At 38.2% G+C, this 22,847-nt stretch overlaps 1 protein-coding gene across 2 annotated transcripts; it reads right to left on the bottom strand.

The window, feature by feature from the left end:
* Window positions 1-1,689: 1,689 nt before the first annotated feature.
* On the bottom strand, window positions 1,690-12,938 carry LOC125171204 (killer cell lectin-like receptor subfamily F member 1). 2 transcript variants are annotated; one of them, XM_047868412.1, is made up of 6 exons: window positions 12,802-12,938; window positions 11,787-11,885; window positions 10,306-10,395; window positions 7,672-7,826; window positions 6,901-7,013; window positions 1,690-4,338 (listed from the first exon to the last, which is right to left on the bottom strand). In XM_047868412.1, the coding sequence occupies exons 1-6, from the start codon at window positions 12,911-12,913 to the stop codon at window positions 4,206-4,208; spliced, it is 702 nt and encodes a 233-aa protein (XP_047724368.1). In that variant the 5' UTR covers window positions 12,914-12,938; the 3' UTR covers window positions 1,690-4,205. The 2 variants fall into 2 exon arrangements, 1 of the variants encoding a protein (XP_047724368.1); XR_007154220.1 differs by having other exon boundaries at window positions 4,308-4,338; window positions 6,786-7,013.
* Between the last annotated feature and the right edge of the window lie 9,909 nt (window positions 12,939-22,847).

Genomic DNA, 22,847 nt, shown 5'->3' with positions numbered 1-22,847 from the left:
AGTAGTTTTAGAATTCTCATATCAAAATTTCACCAGTTTAATATTTCCTTATGTGCAAACACACATTTTACAACTTAATCAGATATATTATTTTGAGAATACCCCTTGGATAGGAATTTTTTAAACATCCAGGTAGACTAATTGTTGTATGTTTTAATATTTAATTATTTCAATGCTTGAATGTTTAAACCAAAATCTGAGTTTCAAGGAGCATTGATAACTTGGCTTTGAATTTTATTTATTTTTTACTTTTAATTTATTTTGGGGAGAGAGGAAGACAGAATGCAAACAGGGGAGGGACAAAGAGAGGGGGAGACACAGAATCCGAAGCAGGTTCCAGGCTCCGAGCTGTCAGTGCAGAGCCCAACGCGGGGCTGGAACTCACGAGTTGTGAGATCATGACTTGAGTCAAAGTCAGACACTTAACCGCCTCAGCCACACAGGCGTCCCTTGACTTTGAATTTTAAAAAGATCCACAGAGTGGAGGTTCCTCAAAAAATTAAAACTAGACTACCCTATGACCCAGCAATAGCACTGCTAGGAATTTACCCAACGGATACAGGAGTACTGGTGCCTAGGGGCACTTGTACCCCAATGTTTATACAGCACTCTCAACAATAGCCAAATTGTGGAAAGAGCCTAAATGTCCATCAACTGATGAATGGATAAAGAAATTGTGGTTTATATACACAATGGAGTACTACGTGGCAATGAGAAAGAATGAAATATGGCCCTTTGTAGCAACGTGGATGGAACTGGAGAGTGTGATGCTAAGTGAAATAAGCCATACAGAGAAAGACAGATACCATATGTGTTCACTCTTACGTGGATCCTGAGAAACTTAACAGAAACCCATGGGGGAGGGGAAGGGAAAAAAAAAAGGAGGTTAGAGTGGGAGAGAGCCAAAGCATAAGAGACTGTTAAAAACTGAGAACAAACTGAGGGTTGATGGGGGGTGGGAGGGAGGGGAGGGTGGGTGATGGGTATTGAGGAGGGCACCTTTTGGGATGAGCACTGGGTGTTGTATGGAAACCAATTTGACAATAAACTTCATATATATATATTTTTTTAAATTTTTTTTTCAACGTTTATTTATTTTTGGGACAGAGAGAGACAGAACATGAACGGGCGAGAGGCAGAGAGAGAGGGAGACACAGAATCGGAAACAGGCTCCGGGCTCTGAGCCATCAGCCCAGAGCCCGACGCGGGGCTCGAACTCACGGACTGCGAGATCGTGACCTGGCTGAAGTCGGACGCTTAACCGACTGCGCCACCCAGGCGCCCCTAAACTTCATATATTGAAATAAAAATAAAACAATCCTAACAAGAAAAAAAAATAATAATAAAAAATAAAAAGATCTACAGACTCGATCTTTCAGCATTTTTTTTCTCCCTTCCTCTTAAGTGTAACTTCTCTCCTGTCATTTTTTCCCACATTTCTCAAATGTTCACATTAATAAAATAATATGTATATTTGCATTCATTATACTAAACAAACACGGATTTGTGCTCTCTGTGTTTAATTTTTTTTTTTTTTTTTTCAACGTTTATTTATTTTTGGGACAGAGAGAGACAGAGCATGAACGGGGGAGGGGCAGAGAGAGAGGGAAACGCAGAATCGGAAACAGGCTCCAGGCTCTGAGCCATCAGCCCAGAGCCTGACGCGGGGCTCGAACTCACGGACCGCGAGATCGTGACCTGGCTGAAGTCGGACGCTTAACCAACTGCGCCACCCAGGCGCCCCTGTGTTTAATTTTTAAAATGAGCTGAAGTTTTTATATTTCATTCCCTGTAAACTATAATTACTTCTGTTCACACATATCAATTTGGAATCATTTTTCTTTTAGAAATTCATGTATGACCTTTCAGTTTTACTCCTAGTGGATCTAAGACCTTAAAGCAGGTTTCCCACTGATGAATTTATATCTAATTAACAAACATTAATGTAATAATCTCCATATAGGCTCTAGGTTAGAAACAGAAACAAACAGACAATAAACCTGGAAAATATCATCTATTAACCCATGTAAACCTAACACTGACCTTTCCTGAAAAAAACAAAACAAAATAAAACAGAGTGGTTTATTTGTCTACATGCAGATTGTGATTATGTAGATCAAGGGAAGCTCTCCACAACTAGGAAAAGTTGTTCTGGGGAAACATTAAGACATGTTACAAAGAATACTCAACAACATAACAAGAGCTTACTCTTCATCCATCACGCCGTAGGCATCTTGTCCCTCCCGTACAATAATGGGGATCATTGTCCTCCCAGAGCTCACAATACAGATAAATAAACAGTGGTCAAAAATCCAGTATCAAATATTAGGATTCGATAAGTACAGGAAACTATGAACATATTCACAAATGCATGTAATGTAGTCTGGAGCGGAGAATGGTTAAGGAAATATTTTCCACTAAATGGCGTCTAACTGGCCGTCTGAACAATAAGCAGGAGTTCAACAGGGGAGTACAAAAGGGAAGAATGTTAAGCTGAGGCAGACATGAGTAGATTAGAGGCAAGAGAGAGCGTGACCCATTTGGGAAACTGAACAAAATTTAGTGTGTTTGCATCATTATAAGCATGACAGTGGGAAAGAAATGAACACGGGCGAAGACAGCCAGGTTCTGGTAAGAGATGATCAATGAAAAACAAGGCAAAGCAATGAAAAGTCCCTGCAGGAAATCAAGTAGTGAGTAATGTGGCCTGATAGGAGGTTTAGACAATTGCTATGATCACAAGATAGAGAATGGACTTTGGCAGACAAAACTAAAAGCAGACAAAAAGACTGTTGCAGGAATCGAGGACAATAGGGTGGCTATGAGGATATAGATGGATTCAAAAATAATTATGTAGTCACATTGACAGGATTTAAATGAGTGACTATCGAGGGTAGAAAGAAAAAAAAAAAAAGTCATGGTTGATTCCAAGCACTCTGGCTTAGGCTAATGGGCACATTGCTGCCATTCACTAAGCTAATGAGTTTAATTTTTAACACGGGAAGATTGAGGGGCTTTGAGATGTCCAACCAGAGATGTCCAGTGGGCAATCTGCTGTAATAAGGTCTGGGTTAGAAATATGGGCTTGGGAGTTATCAATAAATTGATGGTAACTGTACCTACAGAGTGGATGAGTTTAGCCAAGAATTGTGTATGAGAGAATTCATGCAAAACTCCAAGGAATGTCAGTATTTAAGAGATCAGAAGAGAGAAGCAATGCTTCAAACAAACAAACAAACAAACAAACAAAAAACTGAAGAGCAATGGCAAGGAAGGGAGATACGAGTTCAAGAGAGCATTGTGTCATAGATGCCAAGGTCAGAGACTATTTCTAGAAGAAAGGATGGGCCACAAATGAACAACACTGCTGAGAGTTAAGAGGAAAGCTAAAAAGCTGTCATGGTGTTTAGGCAGAAGAAAGGCATCCTTGACGTGATGAGAACACTTTAGTGAAATAGTGGGAAAAGCAGAAACCAGATTGCAGAAGAACCTGGAGTGGGAGGTGAAAAGAGGAAAAAGCAAGTATAAACAATTTCTCGGAAGTTTGACTTAAAACAGGTGGGAGACACTGGATAGAAACTGGAAGCCACAAGTGGTTCAGGGAAAATTTTCTTGTGTTCTTGCATTTTCATTGCCGAAAGAAAAGGAGGCGTAAGAAGAGAGAGGTTAGAAGTGGAGGTGATGAAGGAAGGAATCTCTTTGAAAAAATGAAAAGAGATGTGATCCCGGCTGTAGACTCTGAGATTTGATTTAGCCAGACAGAGGAAGACCCCTTCTTTGGAAATAGGAGGAGAAGGAAAAGAAATAAGTAAGATGCAGACAATTGTATAGACTCAGTGGTGGAAAATTCATGAATGTATCATCTGACGGCTTCTCTTCAAAAAAAAAGCTCCCCTGCTAATGGTGAATGGGGGCTGTTGGGAGAGAACTGTTGAAGAGATGAAAGGCCAACTTCTGTCTAAAAGAGCCACTATGATGAATGGGGGATGACTGCTGAATTATAGCACCAGTGACAAGAGTGACAAGGCCACAAGGAATGAGTTAAGCCTGATTGCCCAGAGTTATAGTGACACAAATCTACACCATTATCATCATCATCACCATAATATTTGTTGTAAAAATGATGTACATCTACAAAAATACATAAATAAAAAAAGACTTCCGAATTTTTTTTTTTTTGATAGGAAGGATAGACTGCAATCAGTTTAGAAGTCATTGTCTGAAGAAATCACATGTTGACAAATCCAGTAACTCTCATTACAACACTTTTCGGAAAACACACCCTTCTTTGTTATTACAGCACAGGCGTTATCTTCAACTTGGCCCATGACTTGAAATCTGTAGATGAAAAGACAATGTTCTGTTCTCATTCTGCTAAAAACACAACCGTGAAATTTTGTGTGTTTATCTCCCGCCTTGGGAGGCATGTGCTCTCCAAGCTGGAGATCTAAGTAAGACTCTAAATTTTCAGACAAGGAGCACCCGTTAAAAAATGACATCTTTAATGAAGGTAGCTGTTCCAAATAGTTTCTTAACCAAAAATGGCCATTGGTAAATGGAAATGCTGCATGGAATTAAAATAAAAATAAAAATGTGAATAAGAAACACTGGTTTTCCCAATGTCATGCCATCATACAAAAACATAAAGATCTTAGAGGGCTGTTACTTGTTGTGGTCTGAATGTTTGTGTTCCCCCCCCCAAATTCATATGTTAAAATCCTAACCCATAAAAGTGATATATTAGGAAGTGGAACCTTCGGGAGGTGCTTAAGTCATGAGGTGGAACTCTCATTAGTTCCTTATACAAGAGACTCCAGAGAGATCCTGACTTCCTTCCACCATGTGAGGTCATGGTGGATGGAATGTGGCTACCAACCAGGAAGAGGGCCCTAACCCAGACATGACCACGCTGATATTTTGATCTTGGAATCCCATTTTCCAGAACAGTGAGAAATAAATTTCTGTTGCTTATGAGCTACTCAGTCTGTGGTGTTTTGTCAATAGTAGCCCAAGTGGACTAAGACAGAGGACGATCCTGGCCTTTTAGGAGAAAAATTCATTTTATCACTCAAAAGATTCCAGATTCAACTTTCTGAGTATGTGCAACAATGGAATGATACCCCCTTTAGGACGGACAATCTCATATTTATCATTCTGAGATTTAGAAATGTCAGCACATCTAAAAACATGCAAAACATGCGTGTTCTTCAAAAAGTACTAAACTGACTTTCTGAGGAAAGCTGAAGTGTTACCTTTTTCACTTTCCAGACCCAAATCCCAAGTATCACATCTTTCAAAAATCTTCCTTCACTGTTTGCCTATAATAAGCAATCTGGCTTCTACAGAAGATCCTAAGAAAGAGGAATACTCTGGTACCTCTATACTTTACATGTTAAATGTAACCCCAGACAGAATGGGGGAAGGAGTGAGTGTTGGGGTGAGCAACCAGGAAGAAGACCTCCCATTTTTAAATGTTTTAAACTCACACAGACACCTCAGCAAGAGAATTTCTGCTCATTTGTGTATATATGGGCATACCCAAATCCTTTTACCCTTTATACAAAAGAAGGAAAATTCCCCTAAATTCTTTTTTTCCATGATATTTAAGCCAACGTTTCTCGTCTTAGACAAATAAGCCATAAGGCATCTGAAAAGTCAGACAAAGGGGCATCTTTGGTCAGTTAAGCTTCCGACTTCAGCTCAGGTCCTGACCTCACAGTTCGTGAGTTCAAGCCCCGCGTCGGGCTTTGTGCTGACAGCTCTGAGCCTGGAGCCTGCTTCAGATTCTGTGTCTCTTTCTCTCTCTGACCCTCCCCTGCTCATGCTCTGTCTCTGTCTCCTTCAAAAATAAATAAACATTTTTTAAAAATTAAAAAAATTAAAATAAAAAAGCAGACAAAACCCCTCAATTAAAAAAAAAAAACAGATAATTCTAAGCCAGTTTGCAAGTGGGTTGATGGAGCATCGCTTTAAAAACATGATGATAGATTTCTATTAGCGATAAAGATCAAGTTTTAAAATTATTTTAGCGTGATGTACAGAGAGTAGGCTATGGGTGGGTATAGAATGCAAGTTTTAAAAGAAATATTATAAATAGTCTTTGGGTAAGCATATTCATTTGTAGGGTGACTTTCTGTTTCAGAGCATTTTTTTTTTTACTGCCCCTCAGCCAGTCCAGTGGGCCTGCTTTATCACTCCAGACCATCTATATTCTCCCTAAACTCCTTCACATCTCTTTGAGATGACACAACAAAACTCCAAATTTTCAAGAAGTAAAATTAACTTTTGATGATCCCCAAAACCTTGATGCTGAAAGTAGCAAGTTTTACCCTGGACCCCCAGGAGCTTCTGCCTGTGTTCTGGGGATTAGTTAGTGCCTAGCCCCCCAAAGATTTTAGCACTCTCTACCCATGGAGTTTAAACAAAAATGAATGAGTAGGATGAATTAAGCAGAATGAATGGAACGGGAGCAGAAAGTAACTACACATATTGTTGATTAGGGTGACAGTATTAAAAACAAGTCAAATGGCTATTTGTTGTATTACACATAACATATTCCTTAATATTTGAAATATTCCCACTAATTGAAATCTTCCTGTAAGTTAAAATAAGGGTTGTTTTGTAAACTTTTAAGAAACACTTCAAAAGAAATGAAATTTTACAGAATTTCAGGTTAACTACAATTTTCCATTTACATCTCTAGCGTCATGGATAAACTAAAAGAGAACCCGAATAAGCAAATAAATTAGCCTCCTTTCTGTAAGGTAAATGGCTTAATCACTCACACATTAACAAATCAAAGTCTTCGATCTCTGGGAACCATTTTGACCATCTGGAGTTTCAGGCGGGCATCCCCCAGCACGGGTTGGCTGGTGAGAGACTCCAATGCCAAATACTCACAACTGTAGATTTAATGGGGTGCCGTCCAGCCAGGTCCATGCCTTTTGTGGGTGCGTGATGTTCAGACCCATCCAAAAGTAAATTCCATCCGGTATACTACTCTGTATGAAATTCTGTGAAAGAGAACCCAGAGGTAACGGAGTTAAATGCAGTAAAATAGCCTCTTCTGATCTTCGCCCAGACTTGAGAAAGTTTTGCCAGATACTGATAATGCTCAAAGAGCTTATATCTTTCTCCCCAAGAAGTGATGTGGAAAGACAGCATCGATATCCCAGCTTTGCCACTGACATGTGAAATAGCATTGTTACACAACCTGTCAAGTTCAGCCGGATTCTTCTTATGAAAATGGAAAATACTGCCTATTTCGTAAAGTTATTGTGAGCACTAAGTTTTATATAATTTGTGGCATGCCTACCACAGTGCCTGGTATATGCTAGGAATTCAACAAATGGCTGTAATTATCAGCAGTATAATTCCTTTATCATAAAATGTACTTTGGGGGCGCCTGGGTGGCTCAGTCAGTTAAGCATCCGACTTCAGCTCAGGTCATGATCTCACAGCTCGTGAGTTAGAGCCCCGCGATGGGCTTTGTGCTGACAGCTCAGAGCCTGGAGCCCGTTTTGGATTCTGTGTCTCCCTCTCTCTCTGCCCCTCCCCTGCTCATACTGTCTCTCTCTCCTTCAAAAATAAACAAACATTATTTTTTTGTTTTAATTTACTTGTTTCTCTCGGTTTTAGAAGCGCTAATTTCCCTGGCAAATTAGCTCTTACCAGTTCAGCCATGTCTTGGATCATCAAGAGATGTGATTTCATTACTAAGCAGGATTTTTGGCTATCGGTCCATGATTTAAAGGTTTTTAAGAAATTATAGCATTTCCCTTTTTTCTGCAGCCAGTTATTAGGGCATAAGCTTAGCGTGGACTTTGCTGAAATGGAAAAAATGGAAGAAACAGAAGAGTAAGGTTTGAATATCAAAAAAATGCACTAATTTCTAAACTTTTCCCTTAAAAGTAAAGATTTTGCCCCACTTTTTTATAAATATTTTTTTCAATGTTTATTTATTTTTGGGACAGAGAGAGACAGAGCATGAACAGGGGAGGGGCAGAGAGAGAGGGAGACACAGAATCGGAAACAGGCTCCAGGCTCTGAGCCATCAGCCCAGAGCCCGACGCGGGGCTCGAACCCACGGACCGCGAGATCGTGACCTGGCTGAAGTCGGACGCTTAACCAACTGCGCCACCCAGGCGCCCCATGATTTTGCCCCACTTTTAAGCAATGAACTCCCTTGGGGCACCTGGGTAGCCCAGTCAATTGAACATCCTATTCTTGGCTTTGGCTCAGGTCATGATCTCACTGGGGGTGGAATGGAGCCCCGAGTAGGGAATCCCTGCTTGAGACTCTCTCTCTCCCTCTCTCTGCCCCTCCCTTGTTCACGCATCTCTCTCCCTCTCTCTCTCTCTCTCAAAAATAAATAAATAAACTTAAAAAAAAAAAAGAAATTTACATGAAACAGCTTAACACAAGCAAACACCAAAGTCTGCGCGTGCACGGAGGCCCAATAATGAACTTGAGACCCAAACAAATGACCGAGTCAGGCAGTTTTTATACATTTTAGACTAAGAGACAATAAATGTGTGAAGCATTGACAGGATAAGGCAAACGGGTTTGGGAGCCTTAATTAGCAAGGAATTCTAAGAAGTGGGGCTAAGGTAGTGGATTAGAAAAAAAGGAACGAGGTTTGTTTTAGATTTTTTGGCATTAAAGTGTCTATCTCTGGTGATAAGGATGTCTTTCCACTTCTTAGTAAAAGGGGTACCTTTGGGGGCTCCTAGGTGGCTCAGTGGGTTCAGCCTCTGACTTGGGCTCAGGTCTCATCTCACCGTTCATGGCTTTGAGCCCCCCTCCGTCGGGCTCTGTGCTGACAGCTCAGAGCCTGGGAGCCTGCTTTGGATTCTGTGTCTCCTTCTCTCTCTGACCCTCCCCCGCTCGCACTCTGTGTGTGTGTGTGTGTGTGTGTGTGTGTGTGTGTGTGTGTCTCGAAAATAAATAAACATTAATTTTTTTTTAAGGAGGGTACCTTTGATACAGGAGATTTATTTCCCGCTTTCAGGGGGACAGATATGTCCCAAGTAGCTCCAATTTAAAATAATTAATATGCTATTGTGGTACTTATGGGCAGCCTGCCCTTGGCCCCTACCCGGCCTCCTCTGCCCCCGTTTTCTTTTGTCTTATCTGGAGATGGTACGTAAGGTGGTGGCCTGGGCTATTTTGGGGGGGGTCACCCAGTTTTCCTGGGTATCTTTCATGTCTCCCAGATATATAAGTGTTATAAAACTTCCGTATTTCTCCTATTAATCTGTCATTTATTGCATAGGGGGGTCTGAGTCGAAAACCTATCAAGATAGAGGGGAAATTATCTTTCCTTGCCTACCGTGCCCTGGCCACTGGTTTGCATTTTAGAAAGATCCTACTGGCTGCAGTATGGAAACGAATAGAAATCTAGATGAGAGTAAATTGGTAATTAGTAATCCCCTTCTTCATGAGCCATACTGATCTCCAAATGCCTTACAATTTGATCTTTCCACTCTGATTTTTAAAGAGTGACCTAACACCTTAATCACATAGTATAACAAATAATAATTACAAAAACGGCAACCGCTATAGTAGAGAAGTGACATCCACATGGGTAAAAAAAGGTACATAATCCTGGTATAATGTCCCGGGAAAGTTTTATCAGTTTAAATTGCATATGGCAGTGCCATTTGACTTTATGATCTCACGCATTAATCATGAGGTGGGTAAGGGCAGGGACTTTTGCTTAAATTCTTTGCTATCTTGTCAATAAACAAATTATTTTGTATATGCCTAATGCAATCAACAGGTGCAGAGAGAAGCCTCTTCGGAGCATCCCTTATCTGACCAAAAATAGAAGCTTCTGAGATATGAGGCTGCCATAAATTCCTCTTTGGAGTGGTTTACTCCCAGGGGGAAAAAAAGGACTAAGAACTCTACCATGAATCCCCTTCCTGGACGAATTTATGACGATGAAGAGGGAAAGACTACTCACCACCTGTATATGCAGACATCATTACTAACTTCATTTTCTCCAGTTCGGTCTCCTGAAACACCTACTTGCTCGTCTTTCCTGTGGAAATGTACTTGTTTTTCCCAAAGAAAGTCTTCCCCCTTCCTTTCTCCTATTAAGCTAGGTATGGAAACCTTTAACTGTAACCAGGCAAAGGCAGCTACTTCTTTTGTTACCTCTCCTATGAGTGCAAATAAAACTTTTCTTCTTGTTCATCGGTCTTCTGACAGTTAATTCACACGCCCCCCCCCGGTAGTAACTTAAAAGGGTGGAGGAAAAGTTTTTCCTCCCCTACAATACAACGAAATATAACCACTTACTTGTGAAGTTTGTATTGTCCTGTTGTTTCCTGGGAGAAATATTCATGCCATCACAATCTTTGGTTCCTTTCTCACTACTTAGGCGACATACTAGCAAATAAAGTAGTAACACCAGTTAGATTTCTACAAGTACGACCTTGTGCCTTTTAATTATCACTAAAGCAGAACTACAAGTGAATGCTCACACTGCTGGTTGAGAAATCTGTCTATAGCATTTCAATATTATAATGTGACAAAATGAATAAACTTAGAGACTCTGGAGATTTCCACTTGAGAACAAGTAAGTAGAAACAAACAATAACAAATTATCTAAATAAAATGAAACTATATTGAAATTTGTATCTGTTAGGTATGACAGGTTAGACTGCTGTGTGATCTTGAACAGATTACTAGCCTTTTCTGTTTCTCAGTTCCCTCATATATAAAAGGGGAAAATGTTGAACAAACCTAGAGTATTTTGAGGCTAAAAAATAATGCATGTAAAATGCTTAACACAATTCCTAACACATAGAGGGTCACAACAAATAGAAACAATAACAGATATAATTAGCCATAGCTCTTCTTGAAGCAGAGCTCATTTTAGGACTAGATCTTAACTTTAACTGGGCCTTAAATTTTCAAGCAGCTCATAAATTTTCTCAAAACGTCAAAAAATCAAGTGACCTCTAACGTCCAAAAGTTTTATGTAAAGTGCCAACTCAACTTCCACAAAACGAAGTGCTTTTACCAAAATACAAAACTTCAATTCACAGAATTGTGACAACCATATCCACACTATTTACCAATTGATTATAAGCGGGGACGCCTTGGGCAGCTCGGTTGGTTAAACATCAAACTCTTGATTTCAGCTCACCTCATGATCTCACAGTTTGTGGGTTTGAACCCCATGTCTGGCTCCACTCTGGGCAAGGAGTCTGCCTAAGATTCCCTCTGTCCCTCTCCCTCTGCCCCTCCCCCACTCATTCTCTCTCTCTCTCTCTCTCTCTCTCTCTCTCTCCCTCTCTGTCTGAAAATAAATATATAAAATTAAAAAAAATAACTATGGGGTGCCTAAGTGGCTCAGTCAGTTAAGCATCTGACTTTGGCTCAAGTCATGATCTCATGGTTCACGAGTTCAAGCCCCGCATGGGGCTCTCTGCTGTCAGCACAGAGGGCGCTTCGGATCCTCCTCTGCCCCCCTCTCTCTGCCTCTCCCCCACACACTCTCTCTCTCTCAAAATTTTTTTAAAATTAAAAAAAATTAAATAAATACAATTATAAGCAGAATAGACTTTACAAATTAACAAGTTTGTTGTTTCCTCTGTATAAGAAAAAAAATACTTGGATTAATGAAAGTATCAACTGTGTCCTTTAATATCGATGCAATTGAAGTAACAGGTAAATGTGCAAAATGATTCTGGGAAAGTTAGAGAAATGAAGGTAAACGCCAAGGAAAACGTATTAACTTCTCTAGTTGAACAGACAGCTTTCAATTTACTTACCCAAAATGGTTAGTCCTATCACTATGGCAATGAGAATAACCAGTGCAATGCCGGACAATCTCAGAGCAGTCTGATGCCACTTGGGACATTTAGGGTAATCTGTAATAAATAATTTTTCTTTCTGAATCATATAGGCGTTAAAAAGGAACTTGAAAATGTGTCGTAGAAATGTAAAATTCTGAGGGTACCCTATGTCTTAAGGAGGGGGGAAAGAAATATACAGTCTCTGTTTAAATTACATTGATATGATCACATACATAATTATCTTGAAAGAATTGGATTTACTGATTCTAAGAGGTCAATATCTTTTGTTTACTATTTATTAACTATCCCTTTTATGTAACACTTCTAGGAGAAAACTCCAATCCACAAACAATCAAATGGGTGGGGTATTAGCTGATCAACCGGTTAGTTAAAACATTTCCACTAAAATTTGTCATCTACCTTCATTTACATCTTTTCTCCATCACACAGGTAATATTTAGTGGGTTTGAAGTCCGGGAAGGCAAAATATAAGTAATACCAAAATAACTGACTAATAATAAAAATGAGCATCCAAAAAAGAAACGTAAGATTGAGTAGTGTAGCCGCCTCCTCGAATGTTGTTTGAAATAGAACTCTTATATTTATATCAATTAATGAAACCAAACTCAGATGCTAACTTTTATAATTATGCACTTTGCCTAATACAGCAGCATTATAACACTTCCACAATCTTCAACCCAGGTCAAATCACACCTGATCGATTACATTCAAGTTAACAATATTTATAAGTATATAACTACATACCAGAGGCTGAAATGGGTGTGAGTCTACAGATATAGAAAAGGGTACAGTCTAGTGAAGAGGTATCTATGTAAACATGTTAGTTAAAAATAAGATAAAAACGTTTCTGAACAACAGATTCTAGTTCAAGTTCTTAAAATTTCTCATTAAAAGTCTAGGATTAAAAGACCCACAGAAAATTCTAGCTATATTATAACCTGTGGTCTAATGGGAGGTTATGGATTCCTACCTTTGCATGTCCACTTGTGTTGACAATGATAGGGATGCTTTCTTGTCTTCTGCATCATTGATCCCTCTGCGTTTTGCATCTGTCCAAACATCCTATAAATAGAATAATCCATATTTGAATGAGATGGAAAGAGAGGCATTACCTGATCAAAGCAGAGTCGGTTTCTCAGAACTGTGGCATTGAAATAAACCCAACAGCTGTAAAACCACAAAGGATATGATTTAAGAGTGAGGTGACCTTCATTTTTTTTTTTTTTGAATAAACTATTCCTTTCAGGATCATTTTAGGTAGGCAGAAAAATGGTGAAATTAGTACAAAGTCCCCATATACATAGCACCCAAATTTCTCTATTATTACCATGTTACATTAGTATGGGACATTTGTCAAAATTAATGAATCAATATTGTTGCATTATTACTAATTAAAGTCTCTACTTCCTTTTTACTTACTACCTTTTCTATTGAAGAACCCCATTTTGGATACCACAGTATCTATTTATTCTTTAAAATTTTTTTTTAATTTTTATTTATTTTTTGAGAGAGACAGACAGAATGTGAGCGGGGGAGGGGCAGACAGAGAGGGAGACACAGAATCTGAAGCAGGCTCCAACTTCTGAGCTGTGGGGCTCGAATTCATGAACCACGAGATCATGACCTGAGCTAAAGTCAGACGCTCAACCAACTGAGCCACCCAGGCGCCCCATATTCTTTATGTCTTCTTAGGATAATCTTGGCTGACAATCTCTCTTGTTTTTGATGTATCGTTTTGGGTTTGTTTTTTTTTTTACGGTTTTGAGAACTGTTGATCATATGTCTTGTAGAATATTCTCCAATTGGAATAGTCCGATGTTTTTCTCATCATTACACTTGGGTTAAAGGTTTTTGGAGGAAGACCATAGGGATAAATTCCCATTTTTATCACATCTTGTAGAGTGCGTAGGACCAACATGGCTTATCACTATTATTATCTTTGATCACGTGGCTACAGTAGTGTTTGTCAGTTTTATCTACTATAAAGTTACTCTTTTTTCTCCATTTCCATACTGGACCCTTTGAAAGGAAGTCAATATGTGCAGCCCACAGTTTAAGAAGTGGAGAGTTATGCCCCACCTCTTCCATGACAGAGTATCTACATAAATTATTTAGAAATCTGCAGGTGATTTTTGTGTAGTCTCCCATTTACTTATTTATTCAATCATTTATATCAGTAAAACTCATTCAAATTCATTTTATACTTTTCTGTTCTAGCCCAATACTACCTTATTTATTTTGTTCCTCACATTGTTCCAGTTTAGCCATTGGAACTCTTTCAGCTGGTTCCATGAGTTCATGCGGATGAACTTTAATAAATTACAACACAGATCCTCCTAACCCCCACCCTTTCACTTCCATTACCTCCTGCTCCAGCAGTGAGAAACATGGCTGCCACCATCACCATTTATTTACTTAATTGCTCAATTCCAGGATACATTTTTTGTGGCTTTAGAATTGTTATCTCATACCTTGTGGGAAACTACCAAAGACAGTGCTTATGTACAATTCCTTTTGTTACTAGTCTTACAAGTTAAAACTACACATTTTCAAGATTACTTAGATCTACAGACCTTATCCCCACATCCTTCAGTGAGGCTGTTTCATACGTCTACAATACATCAGATTCTTTTAGCAGTTCTTGCAATTCATAGTGGGGTACCATGGTGTGCTTGTTGTGTTTCACTGAAATAAAAAGATAGGGAAATAAAGGATTTAGGAGACATAATTGGAAAAAGACTGATGTGATTTTGGACATAAGTGTGAGATGCCTATTAGATATCCAGAGGGAAATGTCAAATAGGCAGTTAGATATTTGTACCAGGAACTCAAGAAAAAGAACCGTACATGAAGCAGAGGGAGCTCACCTAGATAAAGAGTACTGACACAGGGTTGAGTCCTGTCCTTTGGGGATCATGACCTTGACTGTTGGAAAGCTAAAACAGAGGGGAACCAGTAGGTAAGACGGAGAAGGGGCAGCTAAGGATAGAGGAGGAAATACAAAGGCATGTTCAGAAATCCATAGAAAAAAGTTTTTGTCAGCTGTATTATATGCTGCTGAAAGGTCAAGAAAAGCAACAATAGGAAAATGGCCATTGAATTGGCAATGTGGAATTCCTAGTGACGTTTATCAGAAATGATTTTGTGAAGAGAATAGAATGTATTGAAAAGAGAACAGAAGGTGAGGAATTTGAGGGTGTGAACTTAGCCAACTCTATGACAAGTATACTCTGAGAGGAATAATGGGAGAGTAGCTAGAGGAATATGTCTGATCAGGGTGGGTTTTTTTAATGTTTATTTATCTTGAGACAGAGAGAGAGACAGAGCATGAGCAGGGGAGGGGCAGAGAGAGAGGGAGACAGAGAATCTCAAGGAGGCTCCACACATCAGCGCAGAGCCTGACACAGGGCTCACACCCACAAACTGTGAGATCATGAACTGAGCTGAAATCCAGAGTCAGATGCTTAACCAACTGAGCCACCCAGGCGCCCCCGGTCAAGGGAGTTTTTAAAAAATATAGCGAGTGCTAGTGCATTTTATGACAATAGAAATGAATCAGTGTAAAGGAAAAGAATTGACACTGCAAGAAAGAGTGGAAGAGGAATAATTCAATAGCTTTTTGAGAGGTCAAGAGAAAATGGGTTTCAGAGTACACGTAGCTGGGTTGGCTTCTTATAGGAGCAAAAACATTATTTCTACTGGAACAGTGGAGAAAATAGGTAAGGACAAAGGTTTTAAATATATACCGTTGGTGACTAGAACAAGGATGATTCTATGCTTTGAATTCTAGACACGTTTGGTTCAATCTGCCGAGAGTTGTGTGCAGAACTACAAATTGTTTTTGTACATCAAAGAAAAGCAGCTGTGGAAGGCAGCCACAATCTCATCCTCTGCTGGCTACTCATTTCCTCTCTGCAGTGGTTCTGGCATTTCTCGGGTATATTCTGAAGACTGTGGTTAACCTAAAACTTTCATATAGGTCCTATGCTTTCGTGATTTGTTTGAAATTTTGCAGAAAAAATAACAAATTAGACCAGCACGCATTTAAATGGAGATGACAGCAAACTGACTGCTTGGAAGCTAACTATATTATCAGTGTGTGTATGTGTGTGTGTGTGTGTGTGTGTGTGTGTGTATGATATCATGTGTATTATATTAAAAGGAGAAGATTTGGAAGTAAAGGAGAGGCTCTTTCAACGGTATCGTTGCTTGAAGAGACTACTCTCCAAAAGGCTGGAGGGCAGTGAAGGAAATAAAGGGCAGAATATTGGGGTAAAAAGTGAAGAAAAATGACAGAGGCTTAAAAAGAAAATGCTAACAAGATTATGGCAATAGAATTCCTAGTAATTTAAAAAGCAGAGTAAAAAGCTAAGATTACCTTCCAAGATTATTGAGTAACTAAGAATTTTTTGAATTCTTCTACTTACCTTATGAATATTGGAGTTAACCTGTATAAGTAGTAGACATAATTTCTTGTCTGTCTTTGGATTTACATCACCTGGTAGAATGCTTGACAAATGGAGCTTGAAAAATAGATGTGTGTTGGAGGAACCTGGGTGGCTCAGTTGTTTGAGTGTCTGACTTCAACTCAGGTCGTGATCTCATGGTTCGTGAGTTCGAGCCCCATATCGGGCTCTGTGCTGACAGCTTGGAACCTGGAGACTACTTCGGATTCTGTGTCTCTTCCCCTTCCCTGCTCATGCTCTGTCTCTCTCTCTCTCTCTCAAAAGTAAAGAAACATTAAAAAAAAATTTTTAATATGTGTGTTGAATAAACAAATACATGAATGGGGTTGATGAAGTCCAGTTGAAGCAAAGGGCGGTTTGTTTACACAAACACACTCTGATTTGTGTGCCTTATGACTGGAGACAGAAAATGCAAAAGATGAGATAGGTATGCATTTATTTTGAAATAATAAACACAATTTGTGACTTCCATCACTTACTTAAATAATAGATATTATTTTTAAATTGTATTTTTAAATTGTATTAAATTAAATTGACAGCTGGGTGGTTCAGTCGGTTGAGTGTCTGACTTCAGCGTAGAGGTCATGAACTCACAGCTCATGAGTTCGAGCCCCGTGTCGGGCTCTGTGCCGACAGCCCAGAGCCTGGAGCCTGCTTCAGATTCTGTGTCTCCCTCTCTCTCTGCCCCTAACCCACTCGCATTCTGTCTCCATCTGTCTCAACAATAAATAAACATTAAAAAAAATTAAAAAAATAAATTACATTGATTATTTACAATATTAAATGGACACATATTATCTCACTTAAGCATTCAAACCACTCTATGAGAGCTAGAATGTACAGTCTAGCTGGATCTGTACTGGATCTGTACAGTCTGATGCAGAGTCTGAACTCTTAAACCTATGGTTATATCATCTCTCAAAACACACATACAAACACACACATTTACCCAAAGGCATCTATTCCAAACCATCTAAAAGTCTCCATTATCTGTTTATGAGAAATTTTACCTGTTATTATCAATGTGTGAATAATCATCTTTTTAATCACCTACTGTGCATTTGGTTCACCCAAGAATAATATAATAAAATAATAATAATAATAATATAGTAATATAATAACAATTAGTTGTTATTAAAGAAACACTTTGATAGGTAAAATAATCAAAATGAGCATTAGGAACTTCGGGGTCTCCAAAACTAAGAGAGCAGAGTAAAGTGGTCTTTGGACAACCACACAACAATTTAGTCGTGTGGAGGCTAGATCAAAGATTCAAGAAGGAGAAATAGGTTATATAGAGAATGATTTTCTATAGCTGTCTAGAAAAGACAGGAACCATAGAGAAAAGACAGATTTACAAACAGATAGATAAACAAATGTAAAACTTGTGTATACCATACCAAAAATGAAAGAAAAATAGTATGGAAAACATTTGCAATGCATATATAAAATAAGGAGTCTTGATACATAAGAGGCTCTTTCTAATCAGTGAAAAACAAAACAAAACAAACAAAAAGAACCCCACAACAATGGCAGAAAATATGCACCAACCATTTATGAAAGAAGAAAATGCATTGTCAGTCCCACCTGAAAAAAATTCTTACTTGTATGAGTAAATAGCCCATCTGAGAGCATTGACTGTGTCTCCATTTGTTTAGACTACAATGTATAATATTATTAAAGATTATAGTATCCCACAAAAATGCATGACATGTTATGGAATTGGTAGATTCCTTCCCTTTTCAATACCATTCGCCACATAGTGAAATAACAAAGCAGTATTGGACGGCAGGCAGGTAATTTATTCAATGGCCAGAGAATGTGTAAGGGGAGCTCGTATTCTAAAGGCACTTTCTCCTGAGAGATGGGGGGGGGGTGTGTATATGACAGGGCTCAGGCAGACCCGCTCTGTTTGATGTCAGCCAGATTCCAGGGGGAGGAGGTGGAAACTTCCAGGAACATGGGCCACTCCCTTTTTCTTTCTTATTTGGCCAAGGGTTGCCTGTCATAACACTCTGGGGGAGGAGATTTTAGTATGTTAAATGTAACATAGTGGAGGAATCATGTGATCTTTGGCCCACTTTGTCATCCTGGGCATGTCTAGTTGAGATACTAGAAAAACACCCAGCTTTTAGAAAAATTCCCTGTGGAGTTCTTTGGGTACTCACCTGATGACAGAAACCCACCTTTTTATATGTTAGTTGATTAATTATATTTTCTCTTATATTTAAAATTTTTTAACAGATCTATGGCGGTATAATTGACATAAAATAAAAACCATATGTTTATGGAATACAAATCGATAAATTTCCATATATGTATGCACCTGACGCCATCACCACAACTAAAATAACTAACATACCCATTATCTTCGAGACTACTTCTGCTCCTCTGTGACCCTCCGAAAGGCCCCTCTCTGCCCCACCTCAATCACTAGGCTATGTCTTCTGTCACTGTAGTGAGGTTTGAACTGTTTTTGGAATTTTATGCACGTTGAATAATAAAGTATACACCGTTTTATAAACAGACTTAGTTCCTTCACTACAATTGGTTGAACACTCATTGGTCGTATTTTATATGCCATATGTCATTGCTATTTTATCACTGAATAGTATTCTTTTATATGAATATATCACAATTCCTTCAACCAATTCACTTGTTGTTGGACATCTGGCTTATTTCCGGTTTGGGCTTGTTACAAATGAAGTTGCTATGAATATTTGTATACAAGTCTCTGTATGAACATGTGGTTTCATTATTCTTTGAACAAAACCCAAAGAGTGGGATAGTTCAGTCATATGATATGTGTATGTTACCTTTTAAAAAATAACTTTATTGAGATAGGATTTACATACCATAAAGTTCATCAGCTTAAAATGTACAATTCAAAGTTTTCTAGCATACTCACAGGGTTGTACAATCATACATAAAGCTCTGTACCCATTAGTAGTCACTCGCTCCCCATCTCCACCCCGGTCCTTACCTACCCCAAACCCTAGGAAACCACTAATCTATTTACTATCTCTACAGATTTGTTTATTCTCGGTGTATGGGCATGTTATATAATATGTGGCCTTTTGTCGCTTAGCACGTTTTCCTCTTCAAGAAATGCCAACGTTGTTAAAAAGAAAAAAACACCACCAATAAAACACAAAGAAAGAAAGAAAGAAAGAAAGAAAGAAAGAAAGAAAGAAAACCAACAACAAAAGAAGAAATGGCCAAGTTCTTTTCCAAAGAGGTTGTACCATTTTCTGTTTCCCCACCAACATCGTATGAGTTCCAGCAGCTGTGTGTACTTGCCAACAGTTAATGTGATCAAATTTCTTGATTTTGTATGTTATAATGCAGGTGTCCTCATATCAGATTTTTGCTTTGATTTTCATTTCCTTAATGACCAATGATGGCAAGCATCTTTTCATATGTTATCTACCACCCATGTATCTTCTTTTGTGTAATGTCCAAATATTTTTGTTAGTTGTCTTATCATCGAGTTTTGAAGGATATAGATAAGAAATATCAATATATAAATATGTTTTATCTGTAACAGATATAAAATATGTATTTTTTTAGCCTTGTAGGAAATACGTGGTTTGCAAAAATGTTTTTCCTACCCAGTGGCCTGTCTTTTCTTTCTTTAAGAGCATCTTTCAAAGACCTGTTCTTAATTTTGGTGAAGTCCAATTTATATTTCTGTTTTCTTTTGCATATTCTGTATTTGGGGTTGTATCTTGAAAATATCTGTACTTCTCTCAAGCTCAAAAGGGTTTTTTTCTGCTTTCTTCTAGAACTATTATAGTTTAAGGCTTTATAGTAGATCAATGATTAGTAGATTAATTTAGAGATAATTAACTTTATCCCCAGGCTAATATTTGCATATGGTGTGAATCAAAGACTTAAGTTCATTATTTTTGCATATTGATGTTATATGCTACAATATTGCTAAACTCATTTGTTGACTGTAGCAACTTTTTTCTATTTTCTCTAGTATTTTCTACAAGTCACCTACAATTCTACCTTTCCAGTCTGGATACCTTTTATCCTTTTTTCTTGGCTTCCTGCAGATCTTGTACTTTTAGTACAAAATTTGGAGGAAGTTATGATAGCAGACATCGCTATCTTGCTTATGCTAATAATTTTAGGGAGAAATCATCGAGTCCTTCACAGTTAAGTATACTGTTAGGAGTAAGGTTTTTGTAGATACGCCTTATGAGGTTAAGATAACCTCCTTCTACTAATTTGCTGAAAAGCTTTATTAAGAATGAATGTTGGGTGTGAAAGGATCATATATTTTCCTTTTCTTTCTCTATTAGTAGGTGAATAGATTAACTAAGCCTCACATGAATATATAAACCGTACTTGGTCATGATGAATTATCTATTTATATCTATATTTTCAATGCTAAGAACTTTTGCATCTATATTAATGAGGAATAATAATTTCTGTTATACTTCTCTTGTAATGTCATTTATCTTGCTATTGGATTAATGCGAGCTTCATAGAATGAGTCAGAAAATATTCCCTTCCCTTCAATTTTCAGGAAGAAGTTGTTTTGTTTCTTTTTTAAATGTCCTCAGTAAAGTTCTCAGTAAAGCCATAAGGGCCTGGAGGTCCTTGGTGGGAATAATTTTAACTGCTAATTCATTTTTATTATGTAGGTATAGGGATATATCCAAAGTATCTATGTATGAGTGACTAAGCTTTGATAGATTGTATATTTCAAGGAATTTGTTCATTGCATCAAAGTTGAATTTATTAGGATAAAGTTGTCCATAGTACTCCCTAACTGTTCTTTCAGAGTCTGTAGAATTTGTAGTAACCTCACTTCTCTCAGTTTTGATACTCGAGCTTCTGTCTTCTTCCTTTTTTTTCCTCATCCATCTGGCTAGAGGTTTATTAATCTTAATGTTCTTGACAAAGAACCAGCTCGTGTTTTCATTGATTTCTATATTGTTTTTCTGTGTTCTATTTCATCAACTTTTCAATTTTATCTTAAGGTTTTCTTTCTTCTGCTTACACTGGATTTTATTTGCTCTTCTTCCAGGTTTGTAAGACAAAATCTGTAATCCTTCATTTAAGATTTTTCTTCTTTTTTAATTTGGAATTTAGACCTAAAAATTTTGGAATAAGTATTGCTTTACTGGCATCTTGCAAATGTTTGTGTTTGTGTTAATTTATAAATAGTTTCTAACTTTTCTCCGGATGTCTTATTTGACCCACAAATTATTTATAAATATATTGTTTAGTTTACAAATATTTGAGAATGTCCTAGATATCTTTCAGTTGTTAGTTTCTAATTTATTTCCATTTTGGTCTAACAGCATGTTTTTTATAATGAGTAATTCTACATCTGTTAAGATTTGTCTTGTTTTATGGCCCAGAATATAGCCTATCCCATTAAGCATTCTGTCTGCACTTGAAAAATATATTTATACTGCAGGTACTGGGTGGAATGTTCCATAAATGTTAATTCATGCAAACCACAGGTTGGGAGAAAATATCTGTAAATTATATATTTGATAAAGAATGTATAAAGAAGGGGCGCCTGGGTGGCGCAGTCGGTTAAGCGTCCGGCTTCAGCCAGGTCACGATCTCACGGTCCGTGAGTTTGAGCCCCGCGTCGGGCTCTGGGCTGATGGCTCAGAGCCTGGAGCCTGTTTCCGATTCTGTGACTCCCTCTCTCTCTGCCCCTCCCCCGTTCATGCTCTGTCTCTCTCTGTCCCAAAAATAAATAAACGTTGAAAAAAAAAAAAAAATTTAAAAAAAAAAAAAAAAAAAAGAATGTATAAAGAACACTTACAGTTCAATGATAAGAAAATAAGGAACCTAAATGAAAAGTGCTCAAAATACAGGAATAGACATTTCACCTATGAAGATATATAAGTAGCTAATAAACACATGAAAAAATGTGTCCAGGATACCACTTATGAATGTGGATATTAAAAACTTAACAGCGGCACGCTTTTCTCTTGTCCTGAAAATTCCAGCAGCCTTTGTTTCTCCGGTCTTCAGGCTTCTTCTCAACTCAGGGAGACTACCAGGATGGGCTTTATCTGGAGTCTCACTGCACTGCAGCCTGGAAACATCCTCAAGTCAGTAAGCTAGAGCAATCGCAGAGCACACCTCATTTATTTCCCATTTCTCAGTGATGACTGTCGCTGATGTGCAGTGTTCCTAAAAGCCATTTTTGTAGATACAGTTTGGTTTTTCACTTGTTTCAAATGGGAGGAACAGAATTAATAGGAGATATTTGTTTGTTTGTTTGTTTATTACAGTGGTTGACTCGTGCAGTTATGGAGGCTGATAAATCTTGCAATCTGCTGTCTCCAAACTAGAAAACCAGGAAACCTAGTGTAATTCGGTCTAGTTCAAAGGTCAGATAGCCACGGCGTCTAAAGGCAGAGACGAGATGGATGTCCCAGCTGAAGCAAGCAGAGCAAATTCACCCTTCCCCTGCTTTTTGCTCTAATTCAGGCCCTGAACAGATTGGATGACGTCCACCTGTATAGATGAAGGTGACCTTGTTTACTCAACCTGCCAATTCAAATGCTAA

The sequence above is a fragment of the Prionailurus viverrinus genome, chromosome B4 (genome assembly GCF_022837055.1).
Source record: "Prionailurus viverrinus isolate Anna chromosome B4, UM_Priviv_1.0, whole genome shotgun sequence".
Lineage (NCBI taxonomy): Eukaryota > Metazoa > Chordata > Mammalia > Carnivora > Felidae > Prionailurus > Prionailurus viverrinus.
This window is presented reverse-complemented; position numbering and strand designations above follow the sequence as displayed.